At 38.3% G+C, this 16368-nt stretch overlaps 1 protein-coding gene across 2 annotated transcripts; it reads left to right on the top strand.

Moving 5' to 3' along the window:
* The first annotated feature begins 508 nt into the window (after window positions 1-508).
* On the top strand, window positions 509-12416 carry LOC121488230 (zinc finger protein 300). Of its 2 annotated transcripts, XM_041750637.1 has the most exons (6): window positions 509-648; window positions 1559-1685; window positions 2749-2792; window positions 8352-8478; window positions 8896-9018; window positions 10103-12416. In XM_041750637.1, the coding sequence occupies exons 3-6, from the start codon at window positions 2781-2783 to the stop codon at window positions 11659-11661; spliced, it is 1821 nt and encodes a 606-aa protein (XP_041606571.1). In that variant the 5' UTR covers window positions 509-648; window positions 1559-1685; window positions 2749-2780; the 3' UTR covers window positions 11662-12416. The 2 variants fall into 2 exon arrangements, with proteins under 2 accessions (XP_041606571.1, XP_041606572.1); XM_041750638.1 differs by lacking the exon at window positions 1559-1685.
* The last annotated feature ends 3952 nt before the right edge of the window (window positions 12417-16368 follow it).

Raw genomic sequence — 16368 nt, 5'->3', positions numbered from 1 at the left:
TCTACTGGGCATCCCCTGCCTCGGCACGCCCCGCCCCCGTGACCCCTTCCACCACTTTGGCCCCTTTCCCACGGCGGCCTCTCCGCGAAGGGGACGGTACTATCCACTTCTCACCCCTCAGCAAGTAGGACTTCCAGGTGTGGGGCTGTGCCATTTACGAACATGTTTAAGTAGGGTCGTCAAGGACAGTATTTTAACATCCCAAACTCTTTCCCTTTGGCCAAATGCAGTCTCTTCATAGAGGTCGTTGTCACTCACACTTCTTCCCCAATCCTCCTATAAAATAGCTTCCGGCAAAAGGTCGCACCTCATTGGTTCGTGTATTCCTCCTTTCCATCATCTCGGGCCCCCGCGGTGGCCCCGCCAGAAACAACCCGAACTCCTCCGCGTGTACGGAACTGACCAGACTCTCAAGATGGCGCCTCACACGGCGAAACTCTGGGCCTGGGGGCCGCCATCTTGCCTCCTGAACAAAGCCGCCGAGGATGCGGAGTGGGCAAAGCCTCCCAGTACCGCACGGCGCAGGCTCGGGAGCCCCGCGCTGTTCTCTTCCAGACCGGAAGTGGGAGAGTACGCCAGTATGGCTGTGACAGCCGTCCCGGGGAAAGCGGTGATGGGCGTTTCGGGGACCTGATAACGGAGCCGCAGGTCAGAAGGCGGGGACGTGCCGCGAGTCCTTTGGATTGGTAACAGGAGAGGGAGGGGTCTGTGGGCGTCAGTGCTTGGAGGCGTGTGAAGTCACGGGTCGGGAGGTATGTGGGGTTAGGCTTGGGTTTATTTGGGAGTCAGGGTTGGAGTGAGGTATGGGATTAGTAATTGGGGAATGATGTGTCAGTGATGGGGTTGTCTGTGGGATCAGAAATGGCGTGTAGGGGAACTAGCTGGGGCCAGTGATTTAGGGGACTCTGGAGAATCAGTGATTGGGGACTAGATGACCGGGACATCCATGTGATGCTCAGTGATGTGACGGTCATGGGACAGTTCTGTTGAATGTGTCATTGGCAGGCCTGAGGATTCAGAAATTTGGAGAGAGCAATAATGGGATGAGGGAGTCATGAAGATCAGCCTCAGTTTACTGGGAAAGACTTTTACATACATTAAAATTTCCAAAGGTTTATGCAACTATCGAATTCTTAAAGGTCAGACCCCTTCTCAGTCCACCATTGCACCCTTAGCCTGCCCTCCCTCCCCCCGCAACAATGATGGACCAAACAAATAAAAAAGGATGGATTATTACCAAAAGTATGATTTTCGGCCTTTTTCTAAGCTTATTGCAATCATTTTATATTTTATTCAGGAAACACTGAACACCTGCTGGGTACTCAGACATAAGCATCACTATTTTTTTTTAATTTTTATTTATTTATGATAGTCACACACACAGAGAGAGAGAGAGGCAGAGACACAGGCAGAGGGAGAAGCAGGCTCCATGCACCGGGAGCCTGACGTGGGATTCGATCCCGGGTCTCCAGGATCACGCCCTGGGCCAAAGGCAGGCGCTAAACCGCTGCGCCACCCAGGGATCCCAAGCATCACTATTTTGATTGTTTCCTTTCAGGTCAGTTTTGACAACGCCTGGAATACTCCACATAGAACAATCTCCCTGTCATGGGAGCTTTCAGTTCCTCTGAATCACTTCAGTCTTGTCTGTATGATTCCTCCTAGGACTGAGAAAAATTGACCAGGTATATACCTTTCTGCATTGTATCATATTCTCTTGTATGAGTGGTTCCAAGCTATCACCATTTTTGTATGCAGATGACTACACTTTTGAAAATCTGCCATAACAGTTGTTGGTTTTTTTTAAGATTTTATTTATTTATTCATGGGAGACACAGAGAGAGAGAGGCAGAGACACAGGCAGAGGGAGAAGCAGGCTCCATGCAGGGAGCCTGATGTGAGACTTGATCCCGGGACTCCAGGATCATGCCCCAATCTGAAGGCAGGCACTCAACTGCTGAGCCACCCAGCAATAATAGTTTAAACAGAAAATATCTTAAATTTTAAGATTTTGGTCCATGATTATTGGTTGGCAGGGGAATTTGCTGAGTGAAGGGAAATATAAAAGACCTCTTGGGAGATTATTGGAATCAACTGCAGGTTCTTTCTGGGGGAATAAGGGAATACATTTCTCAGTTTTGGTCATAGGCATTCTTATTGCCAGGGAAGTCCATCTGCCATTAATGATTATATAGATCTATTAATGTTTATTACCTTGTGAAAATTTTCTACGAATAGAATTACTGGTTCATAGGGGAACTATAAGCTGTTAGTAAGTCAATATGAAACATATCTTCTCATCTATACAATTATTTTTAATTTTTTTTAATTTTTATTTATTTTTGATAGTCACAGAGAGAGAGAGAGAGAGAGAGGCAGAGACACAGGCAGAGGGAGAAGCAGGCTCCATGCACCGGGAGCCTGACGTGGGATTCGATCCCAGGTCTCCAGGATCGCGCCCTGGGCCAAAGGCAGGCGCCAAACCACTGCACCACCCAGGGATCCCTCATCTATACAATTAAATGACCTTGACCAAGTTCTGTATCATTATAGTGTAGTCACAAGAGAACTTGCTTCACCTAATGGTTCCTGACCCTTCTGCAAGGACCAAACAGCCTTATCCCATTGGTTGTCGTATTATCCACCTGACTTCTAGTGGTGAACGTTTCTGAAGTGATGAATATGGAAGCTGCAGACAGAGTCTGGTCTATGAAAATGTCCTTCTGATCACCAGTTTTGCTTTTTCAGACATCTGCCCTTTTAGAAGAGAGCAGAAAATCATGAAGTCCCAGGTGAGTTGCTTGTATTTTTAATTTTCCTCCTTTATTTTCTGTTCAATCAAATGGGAAAGAACAGATAGCTAAAATTTGGATTAGGAAAAAGGTAGCCAAACTAAAAATCAAGACCTAGAAAGAGTTTCTAGGTAACATGTGGATAACCTGGCCTGAAAACTTTTAAAAAATGGACATAGTCATTTCTTTGATCTTCTTGTAGACTTCATGAGTTACATGATTTGCAATCCTCTAAAGAGAAAACATAAATTTCTCATGGGAAGAAATTATTTTTTGCCATGTGAGACTAAAATTTCCATTTTGGGTCTTTCAAAAGACCAAAATGTAATGGAGTATATAGTGTTTTCATCAGCAGCCCTGTGGAAAAAGCAAGAGTAGATTGCATATAGCTATGTCATAGAATGATCTCTTTTAGAGGGAAGGTATCATAATGTCATAGCCAAATGCCTTGAACTTGATCCTTCAGAGCTGGGCTCACCAGACTACTACCTGTTGGTCAAATCCAGTTCTCTATTTTTATGAATAGTTTTACTGGCAGCACAGCCATACTGTTTGTTCATGTATTATCTATGGCTGTTTTCCTGCAACAATGGCAGGGTTGGGTAAGTACAACAGAGACCAAATGGCCTGCAATGTTTAATATACAAACTTTATGGAAAATGTTTGTTAGATTTCTGGTTTAGAGAACCTAATTGATTACAGAGGCTTCCTATTGTCCAGTTCTATCTACTGGTAAAATCCAGATAACACAGGATGGGTACATTTTAAATGTTCTTCCAAAATATGTTTTCCTCCAAAAGGGAAATTCTTAAATTATAATTATCTGGCAAAGCTTGGTAGAGCACGAGCCCCTGATGTTCCTTACCCTTTGCTGTGGTTTCTGATTATGTAGGATCACTGTCCAACTCAAGGCCAGTTCCTTCTCTGCACTTCCATTTTTAGCAGTCTGTGGTACTTTTTCTCCCTGCCAACATTGGCTATATACACCATATATAACTTTAAACTGTATAAATATTAAAAATTTTAAAAGTGAGAGACCTTTTAACTTAAGCTCTCCTCCTCCTGAGATTATCAGTATTTACCATTTGTTTGTAATCCTCCAAACCTTTTCAATATGAATATAACTGTGATTAAGTGTGTACATGTGAAAATACAAATGTATAAGAGTGTCTCTCTTTTTTTAAAATTTTATTTATTCATGAGAGAGACAGAGACAGAGGCAGAGACACAAGCAGAGGGAGAAGCAGGCTCCATGCAGGGAGCCCAACGTGGGACTCGATCCCAGGTCTCCAGGATCAGGCCCTGGGCTGAAGGCAGCACTAAACTGCTGAGCTACCTGGGCTGCCCAATAGTGTCTCTCTATTGTGTTTTTCTTTGGAAAAATAATGTTATAGTAAACATTCTGTGCTGCAACTTTTAAAATTTTACTGTCCCATGTTAAGATTTTTGAATGTCTTTCCCATGCCAGTACTTAGATTTCTTTATTATCTTAGCAGATGCACTGGGATTGTTTTCTTTTCCTTTCTTTTTTTTTTTTTTTTAATATTTTATTTAAATTGGGACTGTTTTCTTAAATTTAAAATGGAGATTAGAATCCTCACAGGGTTGTTGTGAGAATTAAGTGAATAAAAAACCATGCCTGGAACTGTATCTGGGGATAGTTTGTTCTGTATTGTTAGTTGTTATTGTTAGTATTACTATTATATCATCATCACTGTTACTGTCCAATCTAGAATTCTCATGTATATTTTACAGTACAGCTTATTAAGTGAGTTCTATAGAGAAAAGATGGGGTTGTTTTCTTCTGGATATCAGTAGCTGTAGAGTTGTGGCCACCAGCCACATGTGGTTAACTAAACATTTGAAATTGGCTAGTGTGAATTGAAATGTGCCATATATGTAAAATGCATACTGAGTTTAAAAGATATAGTTCCAAAAAGCTCACTAATAATTTTAAGATTGGTTACGCTTTGAAACAATATTTGGATGTTTTGGGATACATATTATATATTTGAAATAATGTTTTGTTTTGTTTTTTGTTTTTTTGTTTTTTTTTAATTTTTATTTATTTATGATAGTCACACACAGAGAGAGAGAGAGAGAGAGAGAGAGGCAGAGACACAGGCAGAGGGAGAAGCAGGCTCCATGCACCGGGAGCCCGACGTGGGATTCGATCCCGGGTCTCCAGGATCGCGCCCTGGGCCAAAGGCAGGCGCCAAACCGCTGCGCCACCCAGGGATCCCTGAAATAATGTTTTGAATGTGGCTACTGGAAAATTTAAAATTACTTATCTGGTCAGTCTTAAATTTCTGTTAGAGCAGCTCTAGAGAAGGAAAATGGACTTTTTATTAGCTTAATAAATCTAACTACCAGGACTAATTAACTGATTATATGCCTATTCCTTTAGGAAGAGGGATTTATATCTTTTGCATATTGTCCAGGAGTGAAGTCATTTGTACACATATCTGTTCTCCTCCACCTCTTCCATTCTCCCAGTCACCCAAGTCATAAGAGTGTTTGTAGAAGATAAAAGTAAAATTTCCCACTGCTTATGTACTATACTTTTCTCAAAATTAACAAAATTTATACGTATGTAGTATATCGAAGCATTTGAGTATAATTAATAAAGCAAAATCAGAATGTTAGAATTACACCTATTAAACTTCCTGTCAGAATGGATTTTCTCTACATTCTACATTTATTTTCTTTCTCATGTCACTGTTATTCAGAAGAATACAACTGAGTAATACACAAAACTGTTTTTAACTAAACGTGAACTTTATAATCGTCATTCATTTGTTTTTACCAAATGTTTGTTGAGTACCTAATGTATATCATATGCACTGGCTGGCTGTGGAGTATCTCAAGATTTAGGTATGGTTTTATTTCTGGGAGGAATGCAGAGAAAAATTAGGTAAACAGATTTGTAAACCAGCATTGACAGATAAAAGCTCTGTAATAGACATGGGAACAAGGAACTGTTAAAGCAGAAACAGGAGAACAACCAGCTTTTTAAGGAAGTAAAAAATAGGCTCAAAAGATTATTGAAGGGATCCCTGGTGGCGCAGCGGTTTGGCGCCTGCCTTTGGCCCAGGGCGCGATCCTGGAGACCCGGGATCGAGTCCCATGTCAGGCTCCCAGTGCATGGAGCCTGCTTCTCCCTCTGCCTGTGTCTCTGCCTCTCTCTCTCTCTCTCTCTGTGGCTATCATAAATAACTTAAAAAAAATTATTGAACTTTGAATCATGAGGGAAGTAGGATAAGGATGGGAAGCAACAGTTACAAAAGTAGAAAGGGCAGAGTAGTTTTAGGAAGGCTGAAAATTTGAGGGAAACTAAGATTTAGGGTGTTTCATGAGGAGTTTCACTAAAGATGTTATTAAAAGATTAAGATACAGGGGCACCTGGGTGGCTCAATGGTTGAGCATCTGCCTTTGGCTCATGTGATAGTTTCGGGGTTTTGGGATCAAGTCCTGCATCAGGCTCCCTATGGGAACCCTTCTTCTCCCTCTGCCTATGTCTCTGTCTCTCTGTGTGTCTCTCATGAATAAATAAAATCTTTAAAAAAATAAAACAGTAAGATAAAAAGATCTTGTTCACAATATCCAGAAAGTAGTGTGGAGTGCAGTGGTCAAGAACTCAAGCTATCGATTAATTCCTGCTTTTAAATCTGTGAGCTAATCATATATTCAGTGTATAATCTCTGGCAAGTAGTTACTTAACCACTGTAATCCTCATTTTTCTCATATGTAAAATGAGAAAATTAATAAGGCTGTTTAAAGGACAAACTAAATGTCTGACAGTTTGATGGTGTGAATATGGGACTTGGCATGGGATGAGAGGCATCTTGAAATTGAGATGACTGAGATGAGGCTGATTGTGTATGCAAGGATGGAACCAAAGGATGCTTTTAAGCAGGAAAATGTCATTTGAAACAGTGTTTATTTTTTTTAATCTCAAAGAAATATTTGATAATAATGAAAGATTAGGGGGAAAACCTGAAAAACATTTTAAAATAATACAGATAGGGATCCCTGGGTGGCTCAGTGGTTTAGCGCCTGCCTTCAGCCCAGGGGTGTGATCCTGGAATCCCGGAATCGAGTCCCACATCGGGCTCCCTTCATGGAGCGTGTTTCTCCCTCTGCCTGTGTCTCTGCCTCTTTCTCTGTGTCTCTCATGAATAAGTAAATAAAATCTTAAAAAATAAAAATAAAATAAAATAAAATAAAATAAAATAAAATAAAATAAATAAAATAAAATAAAATAAAATAAAATAAAATAAAATAAAATAAAATAAATAAAATATACAGATAACCGAGATTCTTCTGTTAGGTGATAACTATTGTGAACATGATGCTGACATAATTAAAATAGTCACTTTTCCCTCCAGAAATACCTTATGCCTCTACACTTACCCAAGTCTTATTTTAATGTCACATCAATAATCTGTTTTTTTTTTCTTGGGTGTTTCCTGATATTTCTCGTTACATCTGTTTTCAGTACTGCTATTGTAATTGGTGTACTTCGTTATATTATTAGGTATAGCATATATATATATGAGACTGTTCATTGAGGAGAAGCTATGATTATTTTCTTATAAATTGAGGGGATTAAATTATGATCTTTAAGAACTCTGACATTCTGTGTTTATCCATATGTGTGTTTTCTCTTTTTAATGTTTTCCTTTTAAAAGGCTTTTTCTGCTCTATAATTATTACTAAAAGTTTTCCCATGTTTTGTTTTGTTATTTTAATGCTCTTGGCTATCTTTTTAGAGTTTAAATTTTTGCTCCATCCAGAAGGTATGTTTTCTATTATCTAAGACATAGGTTACAGTCTATTCATTTGCCAGGGTTACTGTAGCAAAGTACCACAAACTGAGTAGATCAAACAGCAGAAATTTATTGTCTCATAGTTCTGGAGGCTAGAAGTCAAAACTCAAGGTGTCAGCAGGTTTGATATTCTTTCTGAAGGCTATAAGGGAACAGTCTATTCCAGGCCTCTCTCCTTGGCATGTACATGACCATCTTTTCCCCTATCACTTCATATCATGTTTCTTCTAGATATGTCTGTCTCTCTGCAAATTTCTCCTTTTGATACAGACATCAGTCATATTGGATTAGGGTCCACCCTAATGATGTCAGAGAATTAATTATATCTGAAATGACTCTGTTTCTAAATAAGGTCACATTCTGAGAAACTGGTAGAACTTTAACATACAGATTTTAAGGGGATACAATTCTACCTTTAACATAGGGATTCAACATTATTCTTCTGTTGATTATCCAGTTGTTTCAATATTATTCTTTGAATAATCTGTCTTCCTTTCAGTTACTGAATGCTGCCCTTATCATTTATTAAATTACCATTGTATCAAATTGGCATTTTGATCTATCTCTTCTGTTCTCCTGATCTGTGACTGGCTCTTCTTGTAAAGACAAGATTTTGTATTGTTTTTCCCAAATACTGTGATACAAAACTAGGCATAGGCATAGTTTTGTATACTGCAGTAGAGATGATGAAAAAGATCACTTCAGATTGAACAGGAATATACTGTTACAGGGCTTAGTATCATTCAAGGATGTGGCTGTGGATTTTACCCAAGAGGAGTGGCAGCAACTGGACCCTGCTCAGAGGACCCTATACAAGGATGTGATGCTGGAGAACTTCAGCCACCTGGTCTCAATGGGTAAGGATGGCTTTCCTACATAACTCAGACTTGTCCATCCAAGAGCCTTTCCTTATAAGGTGCTGTGGTTTGTAGTTACTGAAATATATAATGACTTTTAGGATCTTTAGACCCTCGCAAATGGAGGTCATTTTTTAAAAATTTTTATTTATTTATGATAGAGAGAGAGAGAGGCAGAGACACAGGCAGAGGGAGAAGCAGGCCCCATGCATCGGGAGCCCGACGTGGGACTCGATCCCGGGTCTCCAGGATCGGGCCTGGGCCAAAGGCAGGCGCCAAACCACTGCGCCACCCAGGGATCCCGTCATTTTTTTTTTTAAGGGCCACCTGGACTGCTTCATTGTAGCCCTCTTGAAACTACACCTTCACCTTTCCTTCAGTGTAGTCAATCCCAGTTCTTCTATTTCCATTTAATAGGATATCCAGTTTCCAAACCAGATGTCATCTCTAAGTTGGAACAAGGAGAAGATCCATGGATCATAAAAAGAGACATACCAAATTGGATCTATCCAGATGAAAATCAGGCAGATGGAAGACAAGGGAAGTGAAATATCAGTTTTTGTTTTCTTGATTGATTGATGCCTGAAGTTTATGTTCTGTCCTTATTGAAATCTCTTATTCTTTGTTCCTGTGCTGAGAATTTAGTAGGCATTCAGCAAATAATTGTGAGCCTTTATAAAGGAGAGCTATTTCTTATTTATCTTCTTTCTCTCTGCATATATGTATATCTCTAACACCTTTTATGAAAGGCAATAGAAAGGCAAAGTCCTCCCAAGAACATAGGTTGCACTTTAGATGGTAAGACCTCCAGGTACATGGCTATATAAATTATATGTCAAATACAGCTACTGTTTTTAAAAGTTCAGAAAAAATGAGTCTAAAGATGTAACAATTTGAGAAGGCATTTTTCAGAGCATATAGCTATAGCTGCTTTGAGAGATATATAAAGTGTTGATGATGCTGAAGGAGGAGGGTAAAGGCCAACAGGTGGAGAGAGAGTATATGAACAAAACTTTGAAGTTAGAGAATTAAGGCTTTTCTGGGAGAATTTTGCTAGTTTTACTTGGTACATATAGAAGGTATTTATGGCAAGTAGTGGAATATAAGCTTGGGTTCTTTGTGTGAATCTGATACTGAATCCATAGCAGGATCTTGTATTTTTCTGTTGTTTGTGTTAGTTTTTAATTAGGAAAGTAGACTGAGGAGAGTTAAAAGTATTTTGACTACAGAAGAACCTTGTTTCTGTGGATAGTGGTGGCAGGATAATAATAGTGAAATATATATATATAGCAAATGGTTTATAAGATAAATAAATTCAAAAGCTGATAAAGGTTTCAGAAAGCAGAGGAAGTGAAAAGATTCTAGAATAATAATCCAAGATTAGAGTGATAATCACATACTTTTCTATCTTCTTCAGGTCTAATTTTTCCATGAACTTTTCTCTTTAACATCCTTTCCCATCATTCATCTGTTCATACTGTATGCTGTACTGTCTTATGAGATGGCCAGCCCCATCCTTATGGTCTGAGCTTATCAACTACATTGGATTAATTATTTGTTCTGTTCTTTTGCGTTCTGTTAATTGTTCTTTACAATCGTTTTATTTTATCTTTCTTTCTTTTAGACAGGAAAAGTAACCTTGACAACCCCAAATCATGTATTTTGGGGTCTGTTTCCTTCCGTAATAATATCCTGAAAGGAGTCACAAAAGATAGTTCATTGTACTCCATCTTAAAAGTCTGTCAAGATGATGGTCAGCTGCAGAGATGTCAGGAGAATCAAGACAAGCTTCTCAGGCAAGTAACAGTCATCAGCAACAAAACAGTGACTATGGAGTCAGGCCATAAATATAATGCATTGGGAAAAATATTTCATGAATGCATAGATCAAGATACTTTAAAGCAAAAATCCCATAACTATGATATATTTAAAAAGAACTTGAAATATAATATTGACCTACGTATTTGTAATAAGAGCAGTTCAAGAAAAAACCTTGATGAGAGTTTTGGATGTGGAAAATCATCTAGCCATGGTGTTTCCTATTCTCATCTTGAGAAAATTCACAATGGAGTAATGCCCAATAATAATAATCAGTGTGGAAACATTTTTAGTAGTAAACAATCCCTTATTCAATATCAGAATATTGAAACTAAGGAGAAAACCTGTGTATGTATTACATGTGGAAAAGCCTTTGCTAAGAAGTCACAGCTCATTGTACATCAACGAATTCATACTGGAAAGAAACCATATGATTGTGGTGCATGTGGGAAAGCCTTCAGTGAGAAGTTTCATCTCATTGTACATCAGAGAACTCATACTGGGGAGAAACCTTATGAATGTTCTGAATGTGGAAAAGCTTTCTCTCAGAAATCATCCCTCATTATACATCAGAGAGTTCACACTGGGGAAAAACCATATGAATGTAGTGACTGTGGGAAAGCCTTCTCCCAGAAATCACCCCTCATTATACATCAGAGAATTCACACTGGAGAGAAACCTTATGAATGTAGAGAGTGTGGGAAGGCCTTCTCCCAGAAGTCACAGCTGATTATACATCATAGAGCTCATACTGGAGAGAAGCCATATGAATGTACTGAATGTGGGAAAGCCTTCTGTGAGAAGTCTCACCTCATTATACATAAAAGAATTCACACTGGGGAGAAACCTTACAAATGTGCTCAGTGTGAGGAAGCCTTCAGCAGGAAGACAGAACTCATTACACATCAGTTAATTCATACGGGGGAGAAACCTTATGAATGTACTGAATGTGGGAAGACCTTCTCCCGGAAGTCACAGCTCATCATACATCAGAGAACGCATACTGGAGAGAAACCCTATAAATGCAGTGAATGTGGAAAGGCCTTTTGTCAGAAATCACACCTCATTGGACATCAGAGAATTCACACAGGAGAAAAACCTTATATATGCAGTGAATGTGGAAAAGCCTTCTCTCAGAAGTCCCACCTCCCAGGGCATCAGCGCATTCATACAGGAGAGAAACCATATGTATGTGCTGAATGTGGAAAGGCCTTTTCCCAGAAGTCAGATCTTGTTTTGCATCAGAGAATTCATACTGGGGAAAGACCCTATCGGTGTGCTGTATGTGGGAAAGCATTCATTCAGAAGTCACAGCTCACTGTACACCAGAGGATTCATAACAGTGGTAAAATCATAATGAACTGAACACAATAAAGCCTTCTCAGTATTAGCTCAAGCCTTAATGAATACTAGGAACCTGACTGATTTGATATTTATGGGACATCTTTATAGATAAAATTATACAAGAGAATTCATGTCTATAGTGTGGTGATACCTAGCTCAGCAAAGATGATGGAAAGTAATCATAAATGAAGAACATTTTCAACATGGTGTGTAAAGCTTTTTATGGTCAGTGGAACAAATTATGTATATAGAATATTGTCAAGTTATATATTCTTTATTATACCATATAACAATAACCAGATATTGTGAAATTGCTAATATTAGCTTGGCATAATTTTGGCCATACAGTAATTCCCAATAAAGGACATGAAGAAAGCTTGAGTAAAAAAAAAAAAAAAAAAAAAAAAATTAAGAAACTACATTATAAGGAAGGGGCTTAGCATAACCCCTAAAGATACATGTAAAATTCTTGTACAAAGATGGAAAGATAGGTGGATCAGATTCAATACAGGTGAAGTTTATGCATTTTCCCATCTCAAGAATATTAGTTGCATATAAGTTGACCTGTCTCTCTGGAAGGATCCTGGACCTTGAAATTGGTGCACCTTGACCAGTTCTCCCATTTATTCTTCCTCACTAAGAGTTTGGTGTTGTGGAAATGCTTTGGTACTGAGGTCTTGTGTTTTAATCCTGGCTCAGCTACTCACAGACTGTGTGACTTCAAGCAAGCGTACTTCACCCATTTGAGTATTTTATCATTAAAAAAATACAATGTAGAGCATGTTTTCAGTTATTATTCGTTCTTTTTATCTTTCCTCTCTATCCTCCTGCAACTGGATGCTAAGACTAATATGCAAAAAGCTACATCTAAATTTGCTTTGCATTCCAGACACTCTGCCTTTGATATCCCTTTCCCATGACAGTTCACTTTACTGTCTTTGACCCTGGTGGCCTTGATTCTTGGTGTGTTAAAGTGACATTTTATTATGGTTTTATTATTTTTTATGTACATTTATATAAACCATGGTGATTACACATAAAGACCCTGACTAATGTCTCTTCAGGACTTCCACTGTGCAACCCCAACTGTTTTCCCTGGGAACAAATGACACTTGTAGAGCAAAACTCTTGGGATGAGAAATTATGCCTGCCACAGATTTGAGAACTTGATATCTCTAAAATATCTCCTGGTCTCTTTCCTGTGGTTCTGCCTGTTCCTCCATGAACAGCTTTAGATGAGGACCCTTGCTGGAGTTGCCTACAGAAGGGCATACTTGGCAAGAATGAGGGTGTCTGTACATATATTTATGTTCACATAGTTCTTCATGTAGTTCCCACTTGATCCTTCACATTTCTTCCCCATCTGAATGGCTGAACTATTTTGAAAAGATGGGGACCTTTAGGGTGAGAACCTCTGCAGAGGAGGGTGAGAACCTCTGCAGGGGAGAGGGCAGCCTAACAGTAATGTAGCCAATTTCTAGTCTGTGTGGACAAATTTTTGGTTTCATTATGAACAGTGAACTGAGAACACTACCATCAGATATTAATTGACCATTCAGACCTGAGAAAGAAGGTCTAGCAGTACATATTTTGGGTTGAGCTACTGTAAGGTTTGGTCATGGAAGATGTCCCAACTGATCCTTATGAGAAGGACCCCCCCCCAAAAAAAATTATTTTTTAAAATTTTTACTTTTATTGGTGAACACAAATTTAGTGAAAAGTGAGTTCTATATAGCGACAGCTATGGAAGTAATGTAGATATAACAAAGATTCATAATTCCTACTTTACAGGCCTCCCATTTGGTTTTCCTCTGTCACAAACCTCCAGGCAACCTTGTTGATCTGATGATGAACTTCTATAAGAATCACAATTTATACTTACTACCTACTGATTTAATACTTCACCACTTTTTTTTAACATTTTATTAGAGGAGTTAATCAGTGCAATGAAGCAAGAATAGGAAATAGGCATAAGGAGTAGAAAGGAAAACATGGACATTGTGGGTATTGCAATTGTGTATAAAAAAGCAAAAATGAACTGATTAAGTTAAAAGTAAAGAAGTTTAGTTGTTTTATAGAGTTTTAATATTGAAAAATAAGCTGATTCTACATACCACCAGCAGAGTGAAAATTTTAAAAATACCATTTAATTGGCATCAAAAGTATGAAACACCTGAAATCATGTAGTGTAGGACCACTATATAGAAGATTATAAAACATTACTGAATTAGGCTTAAAGATGGATTCATTAAATTTTTTGGCTGAAAGACAATATTAAAGATGCCTATTTTGAGGATGCCTGCATGGCTCAGTGACTGAGCATCTGCCTTTAGCTCAGGGCATGATCCCATGTCCTGGGATCAAGTCCCACATTGGGCTCCCCACAGGGAGCCTGCTTCTCCCTCTGCCTATGTCTCTGCCTCTCTATGTCTTATATAAAATCTTAATTTAAAAAAGGATACCTATTTTCCATTAAAGTGATTTATATATAGTTGGGGAGATGAGGAAAGAAATTGAAATCCGAAGGAATAAGCCCACTCATAAATATAGAGTTAGTTTATTTTATTATTAAGAAACAAGGAGATCCCTGGCTGGCTCGGCTATTTGGCCCCTGCCTTCCACCCGGGTCGTGATCCTGGAGTCCCGGGATCAAGTCCCGCATCAGGCTCCTTGCATGGAGCCTACTTCTCCCTCTGCCTGTGTCTCTGCCTCTCTCTCTGTCTCTCATGAATAAATAAAATATTTAAAAAAGAAAAGGAACAACAAAATACCACATAGCATACAGGTAACCAGCAACTGGCTATAAATTTCTGTGAGGATTTTTAGTTCTATTATATGGAATTGGAATTAGAGCTACAGTTGTTATGAATCATCCTACTGTTAGTAAATGGCAGAAACTCTATTTTTATCAGTAGTTAACTGAGCTTGCTCTGATGTTCTGTTACACTTAATTCTGTATCAAGCTTATTATGATAGTCTATTCTTCATAATTTTCACAGTACCTCTTCCTGTGGTTGCCATGGCACTGGATATAGCACATACGATGATTCATATCCTTTAGCATTCCTCAATAAAGATCAATTTCCCACATTATTCAATGCATTTCATGTCAAAACCCCATAAGCTTTCTTTTTTTGGAAATTTTAAAATTTAGTTATAAAATTACATATGGAGATGCTAAAAGGCAAAAATAGCCAAGATACTTTTGAAGAGCAAATTTGGATAATTTACCAGACTAAGACTTCCCATAAACTAATAGTAAAGACAATGTGGCATTGCATTTGGTAGTCAAATAGACCAATGGTAAGAGAATCCAGAAACAATTACCTGTAGATTCTCGAGTTAGGACAAAGGTGGCAATGTAGGTTGCAGGAGAAAAGTGGTACTTCAATAAATGTCTCTGGCTCAGTTGTCCACAGGTAAAACAAAAAATGAAAACTCCAATTACTGCATACTGTTCACAGTTCCACCTAAATCTGTAATAGAAGAAAATGTGTTGCATAAGTACAGATCAGGCAAGAAGAAAGCCTGGAAATACCTAAGCATCCAACTCAATAGATTAGAATAAAAACATTGTGAACTAAAAACCAAGAAAGTAAAAACAGAAGTGATAAAAAAGAAGATGAAAAATAGAGGAGAAAAAACAAAATAGGAACAACAGAACAACATTTTTTTATGAAAAAGATCATTAATCCCGTGGCAATACAAAGAAAAAGAAGGCATAAATATCCATAATAAGCAGTGAAAGGAAACAGCATCATTTCAGAATCTACAGATAATTTAAAAATCTTAAAAAGATTTCAGTACAACTAAATAAGTAAAAAATAATGCCAATTCCACAATATCTATTCCAGTAAAGAGAAGATCAAGGATCTCTGATATATTTTATGAGGCTAACATGACTATGATGCTAAAGTGAGACAGAGACATAAGAAAAAAACAATTGGTGATCAGTATTTCTCCTGAACATAGACCATAGCCATCCTTAACAGAATATTTGCAAATCAAATTTAGAAATATTTTAAAAGGAAAGTCCATCCTGGCCACGTAGAGTTTAAGAATGCAAGGTTGGTCCAATATATGAAATCAATTGGTGTACTTCATCATATGCATAGCCTGAAAAAAATAGTAACCATATGATCATTTCAATAGATGCAGGAAAATCATCTGACAGAAATTCCACATCTATTTAGAATAAAAACTCAGCAAGCTAGAAATAAAAGCCAGCTTCCTCATATTGTTACAAGGCATCTTTAAAAAAAAATCTGGTCATCATATTTAATGATGAGACTAAATGCTTGACCCCAAGCATTTTTTTTTTTTTTTGGCAAAAAGTCTAAGATGTATGCTTTGTTCTTCCTTTTTTTTTTTTTTTCTTTTTGCTTTGTTCTTCCTAATGAACATTGTGCTGGTGACCTTAGCCACTGCCGTAGGGAAAACAAAAAGGGAAGGTTGTGTGTGGAGTGGGGGGAGGTAGGGATGGGAAGTGCATACATTTGGGAAAAGAAGAAATAAAATTGTCTCTATTTGCAGACAACCTGGTCTTCTACATAGAAGATCTCAAAAACTATAAAAAACCTAATAGACTTAATAAATGGCCTTTCCTGGGAATTTAAGAAACAAGCAAAGGGGTAAAAAAAGGCAAACAAAGAAACAGACTCTTAACTGTTAAGGAACAAACTGATGATTACCAAAGGGGAGGAGGGAGAATGGGTTAAATAGGTGGTA

Source organism: Vulpes lagopus, chromosome 3 (genome assembly GCF_018345385.1).
Source record: "Vulpes lagopus strain Blue_001 chromosome 3, ASM1834538v1, whole genome shotgun sequence".
Taxonomy (NCBI): Eukaryota; Metazoa; Chordata; class Mammalia; order Carnivora; family Canidae; genus Vulpes; species Vulpes lagopus.
This window is presented reverse-complemented; position numbering and strand designations above follow the sequence as displayed.